The 20,188-nt window shown below is 40.8% G+C and overlaps 3 protein-coding genes across 3 annotated transcripts; 1 reads left to right on the forward strand and 2 right to left on the reverse strand.

Moving 5' to 3' along the window:
• Positions 1-461: 461 nt before the first annotated feature.
• Positions 462-1,899, reverse strand: LOC115689818 (probable carboxylesterase 6). The gene has a single exon (XM_030615976.2). The coding sequence runs from the start codon at positions 1,634-1,636 to the stop codon at positions 533-535; it is 1,104 nt and encodes a 367-aa protein (XP_030471836.1). The 5' UTR covers positions 1,637-1,899; the 3' UTR covers positions 462-532.
• An 8,538-nt stretch (positions 1,900-10,437) lies between these two features.
• On the forward strand, positions 10,438-12,093 carry LOC115689821 (uncharacterized). The gene is made up of 2 exons (XM_030615981.2): positions 10,438-10,995; positions 11,139-12,093. Exons 1-2 carry the CDS (start codon positions 10,668-10,670, stop codon positions 11,198-11,200), a joined length of 390 nt encoding a protein of 129 aa, XP_030471841.1. The 5' UTR covers positions 10,438-10,667; the 3' UTR covers positions 11,201-12,093.
• A 133-nt stretch (positions 12,094-12,226) lies between these two features.
• On the reverse strand, positions 12,227-17,107 carry LOC115689819 (uncharacterized). The gene is made up of 7 exons (XM_030615978.2): positions 16,950-17,107; positions 15,965-16,425; positions 15,241-15,424; positions 14,892-15,116; positions 14,652-14,768; positions 13,031-13,264; positions 12,227-12,637 (listed from the first exon to the last, which is right to left on the reverse strand). The coding sequence occupies exons 1-7, from the start codon at positions 17,010-17,012 to the stop codon at positions 12,422-12,424; spliced, it is 1,500 nt and encodes a 499-aa protein (XP_030471838.1). The 5' UTR covers positions 17,013-17,107; the 3' UTR covers positions 12,227-12,421.
• Between the last annotated feature and the right edge of the window lie 3,081 nt (positions 17,108-20,188).

Consider the following 20,188-nt stretch of genomic DNA (forward strand, 5'->3'; position numbering starts at 1 on the left):
AGAGTCCAACAGGATCTTGCCAAAAGACGTCCAGATCCAATTTTGTACATCATAACTTTTGGATCTGAAGAGGGCATGATCTAATTCAACTGCTTGGTAGGTTTTCTTCAAAAAGGGGCAAGGTCAACGGGCTAACAAATGGAGATCAGCCGGATGCAATGAACTCCATAAAGAACACGATACTTCCCAAAGTTGACTAACCTTTTGGAGTCAACATAGACATGTAAAAAGTTAGGTAATCATAATAATATTAAATTAAGAAAGAGGGAAATCAGTCAAAGAGAACAGGTGATCTAACACGCGTGAGGGGCGGAGTGACAGATCTCGCGTTATAAACGTTGGGCTAATGATCTCCAATCAAAATCTGATTCTAGGAGTAATTAAAAAGACTCCATATATAACACATATGATCCTATATGTCATTAAATTTGCACAGATCAAAGTAAACACACGACGAATGAACAAGTCATATAATCACAACCTAGGCGTGGATATGAATTTGCAGACAAATTTTGCCACAGACCCGAAAAGATCACCGATGAACAAAGGCCCTGACATGAGACATCATTTCTAGCGCACGAGCTTGTGCCGTGTGCGACTTGCTAAGGACCTGAAACGCATGACCAACTCCGTCGTACACGACGCATCCGACAACATTGCCCGCTTTGGCCAAAGCGCCGCAATACTCCACGTTTCTATCCTTCAGTATGTCCCTCTCTGATATGCACACCAAGGTACGAGGCAAAACCCTCAGTTTCTCCGGATTGCGACCGCCACGCTCGTCTCGTGTGAGTGGATTGCACCAGGGATGGTCCCGACTGGTTCCGTGCGGCAAGGCCAGCCGCCAGTACGTGTCGGATGTGGCCACAGTCAGCGCCGAACCTGGCGGCTGCGCTGTGTGCTTCTCCGACTCTGTCCTCGCCTCACCTCCGAAGAAGGGTTGTATCAAGATTGCACCCTTGAAGCGTAGCGATTTCGCCGCTTCGAGCTCAGTGTCGTTATCGGAAACGAGTCTTGAGGCCAAATGGTGGGTTATGTTGGCTCCGGCACTGTCTCCGGCGAGGAAAACTCTGGAGAAGTCGCACTGCCTCGTCCACCGCTCGCTAGAGGCTTCTAGGATTTGCTTTCCAAGCCACGTCAAGGCTTTGAAGCCGTCTTCGTAGGCGGCCGGGAGGGGGTTCTCCGGTGCGAGCCGATAATTCACGGACAAGATCACGCAGTTGACTTTGAGGGCTAGCTTGGCTAAGAACTCATGATAGCAGCTCCAAGCGGCCGAGCCGACGCAGAAGCCACCACCGTGGAAGTACACAATCAACGGAAGGAGCTGGTTTTGCACGTTGTTTGGGACGTAGAATCTCACCCAGACGTTTGTGAAATTGTCGATGACGGTGTCGGTTGATGTCACGCCGAGCTCTTGAGGCAATGCAGAAGAGACGAAAGGGACGACGTTGGGTCGCTCCACATGTCCATCTTCGTACACTCGGATGAGCCCTCCGATCTCATCTGTTACAGCGCCATGCCATTTCTGAGAGACATCGTCGTGGCCGACGGCCTTTAAAGTTAGGGTTGGACCGAAGGTTATTGCAGCCATTCTTCTTCTCGTGGATAAATGATAATTAGATCGTGTTGTATGCATGAAGAGAAGATCAAGCCAGAGCGTTGGCGAACGATATGTGATAGTATGATGTCTATGAAATGTTTGGCATTAGTACTTCCTTATATAGAATCCGAGCAGACATAAAAAAAAGGACTATCTAGGGTTAATTAGATCAACAAACAAAAAAGAAAAAATATATATTTATCCATATAAAGAGAAATGTGATCCTATCTTGAGCTGCCAAGTGGGCAATTTGAAACTTGCTATCTGAATTCTTCAGGTGGACTCACATCCTCAGCTTTTTCTCGTCAAAAGGGAAATAAAATTATCTGGCGACCTTTATATGTTCGTGACATATGCACGCACTAGCTTATTAATTGTTTAAATAAGACCAATAAACTAGCTAAGCCATTCATTATATGCATTCGAAAAAGATCATCAGTAAAAGAAAAGACGAATCTCTAAGCATCATAATTTTGCTAAGATTGATTTTCAACAAAATCTGCTCCACCCAAATGCCCTCAAATGAGACATTCTTTCTCGAATCCATCATATGTGAGGGAATTCCAAAATAGGAAAAAAGGCAACTCGATACGCGCATATGAACCTAGAGCTGGTTGAGTGGTCATACTTGGCTTGAATGCGTAGATCTCATGTACGAATTACGTTTGACACTCAAAGCAACTCTTTAGGCCACGTCCTTTGTCCTACTAGCGGAACCTTACTTTATACATGGGATAAGATTACTTGTTACAAGAACATTAAAGTTCCGTTCGTTTCGCGGAAAACGTTATGTTTCTGAAAAATGTTTTCCCGAAAATCATTTTCCTAGAAAATGACACAATTTTCCGGTGTTCGGCTGAAATCTGAAAAAGTTTTTAAAAATATTTTTCGTTATCCGGTATGAAAAATATTTTCCTCATTGCAATACTTTTAATAATTTTTGTTTATTAAAAATATTTTTAATTTTTTTTTCTCTTTTTTTTTCTTATTTTTCCTTCTTCTTCTTCTCCGGTAGGTCATCCGCCACAACGACGTCCAACGACCGGCCATAGGCGAGCTTGAGCCTCGCCACAAGCCGGCAAGGCTTGAGCTCGCCAGATTCCGGCGAGGTTGAGCCTTGCCGGCCTGTGGCAAGGCTACACCTCGCCTGATCCGATGAGGCCAAGCTCGCCCGAGGTCACCAGACGTCGGCGAGGCTTTGGCAACCTCGGGTGACCTCGACCGCGCTGGATCAGGCGAGCCGGAGCCTTGTCACAGGCCGGTGAGGCTCGACCTCGCCGGTCGCCAACCGCCACCGTGGCCGGCGACCGGCTGAGAAAGAAGAAGAAGAAGGAAAAAAAAAGAAAAAAAAATAGGGAAAATAAATGGTGAAAGAAGTCTTTTCTGGAAAATGTTTTCCTCTTTTGTGAAAGAGGAAGTCATTTTCAAAAAAAGTGAAGGAGTTTTGTCCATAAGAAGGAAAAAATTTTTCTTGGAAAGTTATTTTTTGTGAAACGAATACCGAAAAATATTTCTTCAGAAATTATTTTTTGTGAAATGAACGTTGCCTAATTGTGTGAAAGATTAATATCACAAAATAAAATCTTAGATACCCTTAAAATGTGTGGCATGACATTGTTGACATTTGAGGGAATAAGCGGTGCCATAGTGGAAACTTTTGGTTGCCTCCCAATAACATCTTTTCAGCGGGACCGGTGGAAACTTGTACTGGTGAATTATGATAGTCGAGAGAGAGGGAGAGAGACTTTCCCTGATGTTTCCTTCCAGTTTTGGAGCGTGTGTGGGACTTGAATGGGGCCAGCCATCCAATTTAAAGAAAAAGCAACTTTGGCATCGGGCGTCGCGCCCGAAACACCCGCCAGGCCCTCCCTCCACGTTTTCAGGAGAACCATGGAAGTTGCTCATTGATGGACTTCCGAACTGAAGTCTGTAGCCATTGGTCAAAGGCTTTGTCTCTTCATAGCTTCGCTGCATTCATCACATTCATGCATATGGTGTATACCTCTGTCCCATAGTGATGAAGCATCTATTGTCACTATCTGATTAGTGGTCAGACCATTCAATAATTCATTTTTGCGCCAATTATTCTGGGCGAAAAATGGGGCCCTGGAGGACTTATTTCCCCAACACAGAACATGGAGTCTGGCATAATATATTTAAAAAGTAAGATGATAAGCATTCATCAGTAGACAAGTATTTGCTTTTTTTTTACCCTTCCCTTCCCTTTATTTCTTTCCCCTTTTGCCCCTTCTCAAACGGAGCACCTCCTAGTTGCATCCATGGTCAAGTCGTGTCATGATTGACTCAAGCTATCTGTTCCGCCACTCGCACTGTCCTTTCTTACTTCTCTCTGTCAAGATATACATGTAAATTATATTAGGAAGATTTCACACGAAAGAATTGTTATGATGTGCAGCAAATTCTAATTAGTCCATAATTCATTGGCGTAACATTTTGATTGATAGCGGATCCAACAGAATATACTAACGAGTTTGAATTTGAGCTCCCTCTTAACAATATCCTCATATGAAGATTTTGAATTTCTACTATGCGCTTCCCAACACCCTCTTCTCGAGATCACTTGAGGCCAGCAGCCTCCTGAAAGCGGAAGAGAGAGAGAGAGAGTGTGTGTGTGTGTGCTGATGTCAAACGACCAAAATCGAGTTCACTTAAGGCCAGCAGCCTCCTTAAGGCAAGCAACTTGCACGGTGGTCGCCAATGCTTGATTTTGCTCTCTGTCCTTTCATAAGAAACATTACAGGACATACTAATTGAGAGAGAGAGAGAGAGAGAGAGAGAGAGAGAGAGAGAGAGAGAGAGGTTTCATTGGGAGTTTAGGCGGATGCTGACTACCTACTCTTTCACTATTCATCGCATCACGAGTGGACGGAGGTGCTTGGGAAGAATTTTTCTCCACTAATGGTATCAAGAGGAATTTTTATTGAAGGGAACAAACATCTTCGCAATAGTTTACGAGATAATACAACACATGTCGCATATGAAAAAAAGCACAAGGGAAAAGAGGTCATTTGTTAATCCCATGTAGTCATGGCCACGGGCCGGTTTCGGCCCGGAACCGGCCCGGTCAAACCCAGGCCCGGCCCGTTGACCGGGCCCGCGGTTCGGAACCAGAACCGGCTCGTGGCCTACGAGCCCGGTTCCGGTTCCAAAAAAAATTTAAAAAATTTAAATAAATAAATTTAAAAAAAAAAAACCTGCAGCAGGGCATGCACGTCTGCAGGCCCTGTTGCGGCCCGTTGCCGGGGCAGCCTTTGCAGGCTACCTTAGCAACAGGAAAAAATAAAAAATAAAAAAAACACAAAAAGATAACCGTTGCAATTTGCAATTTGCGGCCCAATATCTAGCTTTTTTTTTTTTATCCTAAACTTTCTTCTCATTTTTTTCTTATAAATTCTCTCAATACTCTCAATTCTCTCAAATTCTCTTCTCTCAAATTTTCTCAATACTCTAAATTCTCTCAAATTCTCTTAAATTCTCTCAATTTTCTCAATCCGCGCAATTCTCTCTTAATTCTCCCAATCAATCCGCTCAATTCTCTCAATCCACTCGAAAAATGGCAAATGGAAGTCGAGTGCCAACTGGCAAAGGTAAAAATATCATGACGAAATCCCATCATTCTTTTGATCCTCGTGATTATGCAGATTTTCAAGATGATGAAATCAACATTTTTCCGGATGTGGAGCGCATCCCGACGCAAGAAAGTCTTCATCCTCCTGCCGAAATATCTACAACAAAGGAGGCGGAGCGGGAACTTACATCTGACATTTGGGATCACTTCACGAAAATGGAAAGGTTTGATATTGATCAAAAAATGTATGATATAATTTATAAACATTGTGGGAAAATATATAAATATACAGGTGGACAACGATATAGAACATTCAAACGACATCTTAGGAGCAAACATCCAACCCAAGCGGGAATCGATATCAGGCAACAACAAATTTCCGGGTACGTCAATCCTAACATTTCCCCTTTATTTCGTTTTAATGAAAAAACTTATAAGGAAGAATTAGGTAAATTTGTTTCCGTTGAGCAATTATCATTTAATTTTGGAGAAAGATTTGATTTTAATCAATTTGTACAAAAAGCATGTGCTCCACAAGCAAAATGTGTTCCTAGAAATTCACTTAAACGAGTAATTAAAGATCTTTACAAAAATGGAAAAAAAGATTTACAAAACTTTTTTATGCAATTTAATGGATGCGTGCATATAGGTAGTGATATTTGGAGTGATCATTGGCAAATTCATTCTTACATGGGCATAACATGTCATTGGATAGATGACGATTGGAGTATTCAAAAAAGAGTTATTGCATTTAGAGTTTTCGATGGTAAGCATACGGCAAATAATATTTATAGAATAATTAGGCAAATTTTAGAAGAATATTATTTGCTTAACAAAATTTTTTCAATTGGTTTTGATAATGCCGCGGCAAATACCGCTTCAATTGCCGATTTAGAAAATATTTGTAAACCCGCTTTTGGCGGAAAATTTTTTTAACGTTAGATGTGCTTGTCATGTTTTAAATTTATGTGTACAAGATGGTTTGAAAACTCTTGATATTTTTCTTGAACCAATAAAAACGGCGATTCAATTTTTATGGAAACATCCCCAAAAAATGAAAGAATGGGGTAGATTTTGTAGAGAAAATGACAAAAAGCCAAAAAGATTTCCAAGAGATGTTCCAATTCGTTGGAATTCTACTTTCCACTTGCTTAGTGAATCTTATGAATATAAAGATTTATTATGTGCATTCATTTCTAATAATATACCTCAGATTAATTTATACCCACAAGAGTGGGGTATTTGCAAAAAAATTTTAGATATTTTAAAGGTTTTTAATGATGCAACTTATACTTTGTCCGGTGTTTATTATCCTACTACGCATTTATTTTTAGTAGAGTGTATTAATATTGTCGGAGTTTTTGAGGAATATGAAAATGATGTTGAATTACAACATACAATAGTAACAATATAAATGAAGTGGCTACATTATTATAGCGAAATTCCCATTATTTATTTAGTTGCTTGTGTTTTTGATCCGCGTTGCAAATTAGATGGTTTAAGTGATTATTTGCATATATATTATCAATGTTTACATTATGATACGGTAAATGTTACAACCATACTAAGTGAGGTTAAAAACGTAGTAATAGAATTATATAATGAATTTTATACTAAATATAATTTAGGTGATATTGGATCTTCTCAATCTACCGAGACACAAAGTGAGAGTACAGGTAAAATTAGTAGAGGGTACCAACTTTTATTACATAGACAAAACAAACAAAAGGGAGTAATAGGAAATATTTCTGAATTAGAGATTTATCTAACCGTTTCCTTTGAGTTTACTGAATTCGAAGGTAGTACAGGTTTTTTAATTTTGGAATGGTGGAAGAGGCACGTAAGCCAATACCCAATCCTTTCTCTTATTGCAAAACAAATTTTTGCAACCCGTTATTCCACAGTTGCGGTCGAACAAGCATTCAGTGCCGGAGGTAATATTTTGGACGAACATCGTTCAAGATTAGCTCCAGAATCAGTGGAGGCTCAAGCTTGTTTCGATGATTGGACGAAGACTCAATACCGACAACAAGAGATAGATCGGAATAATGAATCCGAATTCTTTAACGACGGAGATACCATCGGTACCGGTACCGCTACCGGAAGGGGTAGCGACGACTGAGGGTAAAAGAACTGTTGGAGTTGGCAAATATTTCGGGGACCCTTGTTTCTCATACCGGGCACGCCCACGTGAACTTAGGGAAACCGAAGTATAATCTGACGACATGTGACCCCTGCGCACAGAATGCGGGGGTTTGGATAGGCTTAGGTTTTGGGATCGTTTTGGGGTCATTTTAGGGCATATATATTGTGCTCCTTTTTTTTTATAGATCATTGTAACGAATTGTAAGTCGCTTAATGATAATTTATTAAGTTCAAGCCCTCTCTTTCTCTCTTTTTGTTCCAAAATTCGATTACAATTTATATTGAATAATTCATTATTTCATAATTCATTATTTCATAATTTCATAATTCATTATTTTTTTATTTCATAATTTATTTTTTAAAATTTTAAATTATGAACCGGAACCAGCAAAAATCGGAACCGGCCCGGAACTTGAACCGGCCGGTTCATACATGACCACGAACCGGAACATTCGGTTCCGGGGTTCCGAATCGTGGCCATGACTAATCCCATGCATCAACAATGAAACGAGAACAAGAGAAAAACACGTGGGGTAAGAGCGATTAATGGGTCGCATAACGTCATTGGCTTTGAAGTTCTCTATGATCGAAACACCAACAATGTAATATCACCCACTTAAAGTGTACATATACTCAAAAGTAGGCCTAAGGGTATATAATGAATAATATATAGTTTTTCGAACCAAAAAAAAAAGAATAATATGTAGTTTGGGGCAACTAGACATTCGATGTGATTGCACGTGCAGATGGGCAGCCATCTTTATTCTGCAGACATTCCCTTGGTCGTGAGATTTCCTTTTTCGTACCCTTTCAATTTCATTGAACCTCGAAGTAGATTAAAGAAAGTATTTGTCACATGCCTTAACGTGGATGTGATAGTCATAGATAGAGCATGACCGAATAAGATTTCAGCTGCCTAGTCGTTAATATGTCAAAGGAAAGGACCCAGCATAGTCACTAAGGTGAATTGGTTAGTCTTCAGTTTGTAACCGGGTTACCGACTTCTCGGAGCACCGACCAGCCCGATTCTCATTGGAGAGTATGGAAAGCCCGGAGGGATGGACTTCGGTTTTTATTTTATTGTATTAATAGCAAGCATGCGCGGTAGGTCAAGACAGGATTCACCGGAGTTGCTGAAGATCAAAGGGTGTGGATTTGGGCTAGATGCCCCATGGCGTTGGTCGAGGGGAGGGTGTGCGGCCAAGCTTGGGCCTTAAGCTTGTGATTGGACCACCTTAAGGGCAGGTATCCGGTTAGGCGGTACATTTGATTCAGCTTTTGAATGGGTTTTGGGGTTGCAAAAGCTCTTGGACAAATGTTAAGGTGTTTGGCAACTCTTTTAAGAGAGCTTTGGAGAGATGTGTTGCATTTCCAAAGTCCTCTAAAGACCTTTAGCTTAATGCAAGTCCTCCCAGCTTTAGGTTTTGCTCATTTCTACAATGCTAATGCATTTTTTGCCTTCCAACTTTGCTCTTGCTAAACTTTTAAATTTCCAGTTTTGCCCTCACCAATTTTGTTGTGAAGCCTTGCGCAACATTGCCGGCAAGCCAAATCTAACGTTGGCGAGCCTCGCCTGAGGTCGCACGACTCCAAGCAACGACCGCCTTGCTTAGTGTTACATGACCTTGGTGAGGGGTGGCCCTCGCCGAGGGTCACCTAAGGTCGTGTATCCACAGGCAACGGCGGCCAATGCCAGACTTGGCTTGTTGGCTATGGTCAACGTCCTGCAGTTGCAATTTTGTCCTCATCATTTTCACTGTGTAGCCTCATACAACTTCGTTGGTAAGCCAAAATCTGGCGAACCTCGCCATAGATAGCATGACTTCAGGTGACGATCGCCTGCTCTCTTAGGGTCACGCAACCTTGACAATGAGTCGCTGGGGTCACATGACCCTAGGTAGCCCTCATCGGGGCTAACCTAAGGTCGTGCATCCTCAGGCGACGTTCGCCAATGCTAGATCTGGTTTATTCGCGATGGCTAGTGTCCTGCAGTCGCAAGAAGATTTTCTTTTATTTATTTATTTAAAATATATACTTAAAATTCTTTATAAGTCTATTTTTCTAAATCAGTATTTAGATCAAAATTGATTCCCAAGGCACGTTTCAATTACACTTTACCAAACACTATTTGCATTTTAAAAGAAACCCTTTAGCCTAAAGTCTTTGCACTTCCCCAAAGACTTTCCCAAAATACCGAACCAAACGCAATCCAAATTCTTATCGGTGCACCTTCGTCAAACGGGTTGACTTATTGGATATAGGGCAAAATTTGAGGTGTTGACGTGGGTCTAAAATGCTTTGGCACAGAATTTTCTCAACTCAAGCATAAAAAATCGAGGTACTTTTTTTGAAAAAAAATCGAGGTACTTGATTGAACAGAGAAACGATGTGGGGGCATGTAAAGGTGGTCGGAAATATGTTGAAACAGCCTCAGACAATGTTTGGTATTTGGCCCCAAGTCATCAGGCTTTGAATGAGCTTCTTTCGATTGCACCTGTCCAACCCTCCAACATAACGGCCCAAAGTTCGCATGTTCAAGTTGAGCTGTGTGGAATTTGTTTATTTGGATGAACTTTATAGATTATAGAGTTATGCCGTGTTAATTATGTTACGATCGAATGCTCGAATTAGATATATAATAACAAACTCAGATGTCATTTAAAAAAAATTCGGGTCTAGACTCGAAAAACAGTCGGACGTTCACAGGTTCGCATGACTCATCTACGGTGATCCAATGTATTTGAAAATTCTTAGTAAAGTAATCGAGCTTTAATCTCGTGCCCACCAACTCCAACCTCCTAAGAATGTCTCAAGCTCGTGATCTGGTTCGAGAACAACTTTAATTCTGTTGCACACCGTATAGATAGGATCCGACTCAAAGGTCAAGCGCATTCTTTTTTCTTTTTAACTTCATCTGGAATTCTAAGTCCACGTTTAGTAAAACTTCTGTGCCTAAAATATAATATAAGCATATTTCATGGACACGCAATTTACCAAAGTGTCTTAATCTTAATAATTACAAAGCATGGGCCAATCAAAGCTTCGATTTCCCTAAGTGATGCGTACCTGTTCATATCGGAGTCAACAAGCAACCACCCCGCAAGCAATAATTTAAGAATTTAAACATGCACTAACCTACAAAAATCGACATATTCTCTCGTTCCATGAAACTTGTTTCACTTGGGTCAAGGATAGACCCCAAGCTGACCATCTTCTTCCTCCCATTGATCATCTCCTCCCTATATAATTCCTAAACCCAAAAACTTGTTGTCAAGTTGAGAACAAAAGCGATCCCCATTACCACATCAATCCTTGATCTTCCATAGGCCCGCCATGTTTATTCAAACCGAACCCCATCTCAGCGCCGGTGGCGACGACGACGACCTCGACTATGCCGAGCTCGAGAAGCAGATCATCCTGTTAATGGCGGATGACGGCGAGGATGAAGGTGTCGCCGTTGAGACCAAACCCAATTCCTACAGACAATTAGGCTTCCCGAGCAATATAAGATACGATACTGCTTCTAATTTGGGCCAATGGGAGAACGATGGTTCCGGTTCGGTCCCGGCTTGGCTTTTGAATTTGTGGAACAGTGGCAGCGTTGGTGGGACTGGTGTGTTCATTCCTCAGTTAGTTCAGAAGAGAAGAAGACACAACTTCGGTGAGTTCTTGGATTGCTAATTCGAGAATCACCCTGATTTTCTTTTTTCTCTTGTTATTTTTCTTTTGGTGTTTTGGGACACGACATATGAATCTATTGATCATGTTTTAGAGTGCTGATGTTAAGTGGGTGCATGTTCGCAGGAAGGACGAACAACCGCAGGAAAACAATGTACAAGCAAGTGGAGAAGAAGATGCACAAGTGATAGTTTAGAACATCATTTTTGTCAAATAATACAATGTCAGTATACAATATGATTTTTTTTGTAAATCTTTATTTCCAAGCAACAGTGTGCATAATAATAATAATCAATTACGCCCTTTTGAATTAGATTAAATCGGTGAGGTTGGTGGCCTCAGCTTAGGCTTGTCTTCTCCACCAGGCTCATGTTAACCCAACTCGATTTGCAATTCTAACTATGTCGTCAGCTAGAACTTGAATGATTCAGATAAGATATGGTACATTCAACATGAATACTTGGAAAGAGCGCAGAAACTTGACCAGGTTTTCAAACAAAAGTGATAATGGTTAATGCATATCGGAGCTTAAGAGATTTTTCAATTGTATATATATAGGGCCAAAGATAGTGACATGATGCATGTAATGGCGATACCCGCTAGGAACATGATTGAGCCGAGTTGAGTGGACAGAGATCAACCAAATACTCGATACTTATTTCCCCTTCATCTTCAAAGTTCAAGTCGACTGCATAAACCACGTCGCCTTTTATAAGTCATTTCAACTAACTCTGCTATCAGCTCAAATTTGCAAAGCACAATAACAACTAGATAAACTTGATTAAACCCATGAGATGCTCAAATTTGGTATTTTTCACATTTGAATGGATCTAACACTCAAGCTACTTGAAAGAAAATAAGTAATTTAGCAGAGTTCAAGTAAAAAGTTGAGTTGGAATATCTCACGAGTAGCTCGACTCACTTGCATTTCTATTCCCAACTGTTGCCCGCTGAGGGAAGCACATTGGACCAGACAAGCCTAAGTGAATTCTTTCGTGTCCAGTCTTCTCTAATTTGACACCAGATATTTGATGTGATAACACTAACCATCCCAGGATTTCATGAGAATACTCAGATGTGCGCAAGACCAGGCCAAACTACGTAAATCACCCGAAGTGCTTCGGAGAACTAATGCATGGACATTTTAAATGTACATCAATTGACAAAAGAAGAATTAACACAGACGTGTGTAACATCAATAGGCAGAAGAAGAATTGACAAAATCACTTGTAATATCAATTGGCAAAATAGAAAAGAATTAGCCATCAATTACACTGCAGCATTGCTGCGAAAAACTGATCTAGCTAGAATGAGTGGTAGAACCAATATGCACAACCAAAAGAACCTAAATCTTTTTCTCATAGATAACTTATTAAGATGATCAATTGCATCCTTATCCTGTCAACATTTCAAACAGAAAATGTATTACGTATCCGACCGTCGAACCTATTGTGTGTCAAAACTTCTGTCACTCTTGCACTCCTATGTTGAAGACGCTGATGTAGCATCTCGGATAACTGGTTGAAGAACTCAGCGTCCCATCTATGAATCAACTGTGGATCTTCTGCGAAGCAAACGTAGATAGATGTAACAGCACTTTCCACCACAGCCATTCCCACTCCAACCTGAAATAGATTATCTAAGCCGTGAGAAAAGACGAAATCAAGTAGTCATAGCACAATAAACAGGGATGCCAGGAAGTCCCAAAGTCGGGGCAAATGTCAACGACGACAAGAAACCGATCGTTTACAGCAATATTTCATTTCAGACTGGCCCACATTCAAAGCAATCAATCCCGCATAGGAGCTATACTGTACCATAATGGCATATACTGTGCATTTGGGACAGAAAAGTACTAAAAAGAAGTCCATGAACCTTAGAATGAAGCAGGAAAAATCGGTTTGGTCAAAATGCTATTCCATTGCACTGTCGACTAATAAAATATTGCAACTTGAGTGAAAAAGATTGTAGATATTTGGCCAGAGAGAGAGAGAGAGAGAGAGAGAGAGAGGACTTACCAAAACCATACCCATCAACATTGAAGTGGAGCCGACCATAACAACTCTATCATTAGACTTAAACCAAGCCCAAACTCCAGCGCAAGTTCCAGTTACAAGCCCTCCCAAGATGGTACCCATCAACAAAACAGCGCCAGAGCAATCATATGCAACAAGTGCTTCAACCCCAGTGGACTGAAATAACTCCCACGCATCTCTTGCAGAATGGTTAAAGCTTTTACCATAAACTGCAATCTGACAAAAAGTTAAAGGATTGTCATGCAATGATACATAATAATGCCATAAAAAATTGTTAATGTTGAAAGGAGGAGGAAAAGTTAACAAAAGAAATGTCGAAAGATTCAATAAGGAGAAAAGCAAAGAACTTATGCTGCAGGCTTGAGGTATGCAGCACTCACAGTAGTGTAACCGGGCTAGAGTATAAGGAGCTGATAACTTGCAAATGCCAGAAATTTAAGGAAAATCAATTTGTTTTCAAAGTTGCATCTGATCAAATGCAAGTGTAGAGCGATGTCATTATAACTAACAGAACATTTGATGAAAGCTTCACGTAATCTTCATACTATTACAGCTGACCAAACAGAATATTTATGACTACCACCTCAAAAGGAATAGATATATCAGCCAATATCAATGTCTGAAATGAAGCCCCTTTCTTGTCATTCCTGTTTCTTCGTTTTTAAGCTGACCATATATAGTTTTCTTTCATTCAATTCATTGCTAGTCCCTCTATTCCTTCATAAGACAAGAATCAATCCAGTTGAAATGATTCATTGTCTTTACAAGTGCAATGGATGTTGGCGGTAAATTTCATTATTCGAACAGGGTTATAGTGTTTTAAGTACTTGTATTGACTTTGTCTCGTGCATATGGTGATACCTACAGATATAAGATCACCAATATTTCCTTGATTGTACATCTAGAAGTGGCAACTTAATAGCAGATAAGATTTCGCTTTTTATGGATCAAACATAGATCACCAAGTTATCTCAAAATTCATCAGGTCGTGATGGAAGCAGTACCCCCCATATAAATTTTCTCAATCCCCCTCAACTCCATATATATTGCATGCTTAAATACCAATCAGGGCCATAGCCATCCAGCCATATCTTTTGCTTCTCACTTTTTTTCCCTACCATACTTGAGCACCAAAATTATTTTTATCTGTCCATATAGTATGCCTGCGCACTCTCAAGGTTCTACTTCTAAATACCAGTCACGACTATAGTGTATATTTGCACCGGTGAAACTTCTCTGATTTTAGTCAACTGCATACGCCTTAAGAACCAGACACCCATCACTGTCGAACAATGTTTTTCATCACTCATCGATAAAAATGCTTCCACAACGGAACTAATCATTAAGGACCAAAATGAGGCAGTCATATATGCCCCCCCGTAAGGCCACTACAGCCAACACTAGCACTCAAGGGATAGTAGACATCACTAGCTCGCTGTCAAAGGTAGCATTGTCGAACCATACATCGGAACACACTCTGCGAAAATGCCAAATAAAACCATGATATAGCTTTATATCTGAACCATAGACTAATTTAGCTACTGCCCGAAGCTGATTGGTTTCCGAAAGAGACAAAGCAGACTACCAAGAACAGAAAAGGTACCTGTACATAAGCATATTTGTTGAAAAAGCGTACAAGTGTCTCCACAAGGTTAAAGAGAAAATCCACGCAGCAGAGCAGACATTCGTTGTTGCCAATCTTCGACCGGAATCCCCTGATCTGGCAAATGTATTACGCAGGAAGAATGAATTAATGTTGCCAAATTTAAAATTACCAATGACATGCCAAATAGAGCTAAATTGCTCGGTGTCTAGAAGGAAAATATAAGCCAAACATGCATACCTCCCAACGCAAGGTCCTTATTGCAGCAGTAAATAGTGATCCGTAACATATGCTTCCAAAAGATGTAGTCACAGCATATCTAAGTGTATTCAATAATGAGTTTTGAGGCATCGACAATGATTGTCGACCTCCATGGATGAGAACCAGAAACACCAAACCAGACACTATTACATGTACGGTATTGCAGAGAACTGCACCTGTCCAAAATAAGCTTACAGAGAGCACCTGCATGTAAATAATAATGGTTACAGAAGTCATCAACTTCATCCTGTCAGCTCTACTCATTCATTGCTTGTAGATTATATCCCAAGATTGTTCAGACAACAAAGAGCAAAACTTGCCAGCTCACCATAAGAAGCCACCATTGTTTACCATCATCCATGCTTGATGCAATGACACCAGCTGCTCCGAAGGACCATATTACCATCCATAAAAGCATAACTAGCATAAACAAATATGCTATTCTCGAAACTTCAGGCAGATTCCATACCATCTTGACAGCCTTCTGAAGTACCAACATGGTAAATGGAAGTCTGCAAAAGAAAACAACTAACTGAGTGAAAGACTAAGGATTGGTAATTCTATGAGCATTTAAATGGCAGCAATTCTATATGCTCGTGAAAAACATGAAGGAGACTATTACATATACTCTACAGTCTGCTCGTACGAGGGAATCCCCCTCCCCCTGCACCATATTAGATCTAACTTGAACATCTATACTCCTCACCAACTGAAGTCCACATGAACCTCTTACCATCGCTCTCTATCAATGTGGAAAGACAAATTTTGTCTATTAAGGATAGCGCATGGTTTCATTTAAGAAAGAAAATCAGATATCAAAGTCCATTCAAGTACAAAGTCAGTTGATATTCCAATTTCCAAGTACTCATAACTAAATTCAAATATTGCATATAATTTGAGAAATCCAAATCATAGGGACAACGAATGCTAGTACAGAGTTGAGCTTTGAGAACCTTCATTTCTGTCATCCTTTACGATGTAATAATCTAATTTAAATCAAGTCATCTACTCCAAATAAACAAGAAAATTCCACAATAAAATGCAATCTCTACCTGTCTATAACAGATATCACATACAAAAACTGCAGTGCAGCTCCAACTGCGAAAGCAACACCACAGAAAAAGCGCTCACCCCAGAAGCACAGCACACTAATCACGGCGAGATAAGTAGTCAATATATGCACCGACACTTTCATCATGTGATTAGCTTGAGAACCCAGAAACAACAACCACATCCATCCAAGAAGAGTTCCTGCACCACCAGCAACAGCATATAATGGCCAGTACTCCTCCGTCAATCCGGCATCGCTATCAGATGGCACTCTGGTGTACTTGTCAAGATTTAGTCTGTCCGATTTCTCGAACCTGTTAAGTCCGAGAACTCCGAGGATGAGACCGAAGCCGAACAAGTGGATCAGAAATATCGCTAACCAAAAGACATCCCTCCAGTGCCTCGAGGGTGGAGAAGCAAGTATCTGACTAGGATCAGAGCTTCTTCTACTCCTCCCAACAATCTGCTGCGGAAAGGGTAAACAAATTGTCAGATGCCCAAACCCATTTCGCACCAATTTAGACCACGCTCCGATTCAATCCAGGGACAAACAAGAAAGGGAGAGGGCCAAGAAAAGGGGGCAATGTCCATGATCAAACATTAGCCCAACACACAGACAGGGATAAAATAGGAAATTTGACCCGGCGAACGTGTAAATCAAACAGCAGGAATCGACCAACCAGTTAAAAGAAAAGCAACAGAGGCTGAATAAATCTGAAACACAACATTTCACAGAAAATCCACAACTACTTCGCAAAGATAACCAAGGGCTTCATCAAAACGATCTAAACAAATTCTAGTCTCCGGACAGCAACATAATTCTAACGACTTCGAGGAACTTGTCCATTCAAGCAGACAAAAAACCCACCAAGTCGAAGCAAACTACAATCAGTCAAGAAAAAAACAAAATGGAAGCGATTGCTCCACGACCCAAATCGAGATGCCCGCAGCGGCGGCGACCGGCGGTGGAAAGGAACCGAATTTAACCTCATCGGCGGCGGCGACGGCGGAGCCCAGTTCCGGGGACGACGAACTCTGCGAGTCGCTCATCGTCAAGCTCTGATCAAATGGGGATTGATTAACATTTTCCTCCTCACCCCCACCCCCCCGCTGGTCAAGACCTTCCGGTATTTAGTTAAAGTTTGAAATTGAATACTATGGAGAGAGAGAGAGAGAGAGAGAGAGAGAGAGAGAGAAGGAGAGAGAGAACGTGATGCTGATTGCTGAGGTGAAGGGGGTGGGGGGAAGCGAGGAAGGTCAAAGAGGGGGCTGCAAATTGGGAAATTGTTAGGGTTTTTCGGTAGCGACGAAACGGCGACCGATTCGTTAAGTTTGACAGGGAAATGGCGAGAGAGGAGGGAAAGGGAGAAGAGGCGTGAGGGACGTGAGGAACAGGAGACTGGAACTCAACGGCTAAAGAGACGACGATCAGTTCGTAATTTACAATTGCTTTCTTTATTAATTTCATATTCGGGCTAATTCTTACAAAGAAGGAAAATACAAATTTTACTTCGAGCGGCAATTCTGGCACGGACTTTTTCTTTCTGTCTCGATAAAAAGCGCCGACTTGTACTCGAGTCCCAAATCTAGCCCCCCCCTTGATGTGAAATTTTCAAATTGTTCGGATCAGATTTGGGATTTAAGTGAAAGTTCGTGATATTTTACGAGACAAAAAAAAAAAGCTCGGGCCAGAATTGCCGCTCATTGTAAAGTCGGTGCATTTTTTTTTTTTTGGAATTAGGCCAATTTCATTCGAATTAAGTTTTTTTATTTCCTTTTGGCCGACATTCGAATTAACTTGAAAAAAAATATGTTTATAATTTCCAAGAGCAATAATTAGAAAGAAGAGAACAAAAAAAACAAACAACGTTTGTTTCCTATTATCTTAGTTGACTGACTTTTATTTAATTTCCAACGACTCCCCCATATTATTAATAATTGCTTTTTCCCAAGAAGGAAAAGCCGCCTTTTTAATTATAATTACTGGGTACTATTGCAAAACGGTTAGGAGAAACTGCAATCCCATTGGCGTCCATTTTCGCGTCTTGTCCGAGGAGAAGCCGTCCATATCTTGCGAGCCTATCCTATCGCAGAGGACGCAAAAGTCGTGACCGTTTATCAATTACGGCTATAAGATGCAGGACGGCGGATGCCCAAAAAAAAAAAAAGGAGCTAGAAACTTTCGAGGACGAAAGGAAAAAAAAAAAAGGTTGGTAAAATCATAAATTCATAGAGATGAATTAGACTCTACTTAGATCCATACATCGCAATATTGATAGGTGAAATAAGTTGTATTGTGCACCTCACATTTACAAGATGTACGTTCAGCCATATCCTATTCTCAATTTTATATGGTTATCTCGTATGCCGACTCCGGCTCTAGTTTTATAGCAGCTCGTACTTTTAGGGAAAATCTCGAGAGAATACGAAAGCGTGCTTAAATTTGAACACACGTGCATGTATAGTACATATTGAATATAAAAAATTGCAGGCAGTTTTCGGCTTTGAAAGGTTAATTTTTCCCGTAACGTTGTCCTAAGGATTTTCCCCCTTAAGCATTGCATAGTTTGCGGTGCCTCTAATAATCTTAAAAATTTGAGAAACTTATGCATAATCTCCTATATTAATGTTCGAAAAGTTTGGACCTTCTGATCCCTATCGAGAAAAGAAGGACGCACTTCACCCTCAAAATATGTCTACGGTTGTTCATCTAATGCTCCGTTTGTTTCGCGAAAAATGAACGATTTTGAAAACATTTTCCTAAAAATAATCGCTCATAAAAATGAATGAACAAAAAATATTTTCATCATTCATGAAAATATTTATACATAAATTGTAGTTGGTAATGAAAATATTCTCTTCATTGATTAGTTATTTTTAAACGATAAAACTAATCATTTTTAAAGAAAATATTTTTAAAATCATTCACTTTTTCGCTGAACAAACAGGAGCATAAATGTCAATGACATTTACCGAAGGCATTCTCCTTATGGCGTATTAATTATATTTCTTTTGATCAACATTTTTCTTCATGTTGTTTTCACGTAGGGTCACGTGCTTCGGCAAAATTCCAAAACATTTTGCTCTTTATCGGGAACAATCATGGCCCTCCAAAAAAGAAAGAAAGATCGCCCCCGATGTGAAGAAAATTCTACGCAGCCTCCCCCGGCCTTGACACGAGGATTATATGGGCGCAAATGAAAACATTTTTCTTCCCCGCCCCCTTTTTCTAGCTAGAAATAGAAAATTTTATTTCTCTTTTCCAAACGAATTTCTAAGCAAAAAGTAGCGTTTGATTACGGCACAAAATTTTTGTTCTCGCCGGCCGGTGAGCGGCAGCGGCGGGCGAGCGGCCGGCGTGCGACGACGGCAGGCTAGTGGTGGTAGGTGATGGCAGACAGCGACGGATGGCCGGCGAGCGAGCGGCGGGTGGCAGCGGATGGCTGGCTGGCGAGCGGCGACGGCAGATGGCGGGTGGCCGGCGGCTATAGGTGAGTGGACGGCGGTGGGCAGCAAGGATGAGCAATAAAAAAGAGTTGTTATTTCTCTTTCTGTTCCAGAAATAAAAAGTAGTTGAAAATTTTAACTTACCATATCTGTTTTAAATTTATTTATGGGCCAAAATTTGTCCTAGAAATAAAAAATGAAATTATTTTACCAAACGGATTTTTTGTTTCAAATATGTTCCGGGGAACAAAAAAAAATAAAAAAAACAGGGAAACAAAATAGTTATTATTTGCGCCCTAACCATCCACTTGCTCTAATCAATAAATTACCAAGTAACACATGAAGAAAGGATCATCAATTTACCAAAAATAAGTTGCATCGAGTGAAGATTGTTGTCGCAAGATGTTTTTTTTTTTTTTTGGTAACTAAGGATCCGCCACCATTCCCCGGGGACGAGCCCGCACAGGTAATCGGGGCATCTCTACCTCGGGGGAGACTAGCCCAGCAATCCACCGCCAGGGCCTCCCACTTAAATTATGGAACAGAGCGGGGATTCGAACCCAGAACCTCTGAGGAGGGAAGAAAAGCGCCCACCAACTCAGTCATGCGCAAGTGGGTTTGTTGTCGTAAGATGTTCTTCCTCGAAGAGATCAAGACTCTCCTTCGAAGTCAAAAGACCCGAACTGATGAGACGATTCGATTTCATTACTAGGAAATTGCATTGCCGTGTAGGTTGGAGCCAATGCATTAAATTCCTGAGGAAAAGTTCCATCGGTGGC

This window comes from Syzygium oleosum, unplaced genomic scaffold, assembly GCF_021117445.2.
Source record: "Syzygium oleosum isolate NSW1041296 unplaced genomic scaffold, Sole_v2.1 Sole_v2.03, whole genome shotgun sequence".
In the NCBI taxonomy this organism is placed as follows: Eukaryota; Viridiplantae; Streptophyta; class Magnoliopsida; order Myrtales; family Myrtaceae; genus Syzygium; species Syzygium oleosum.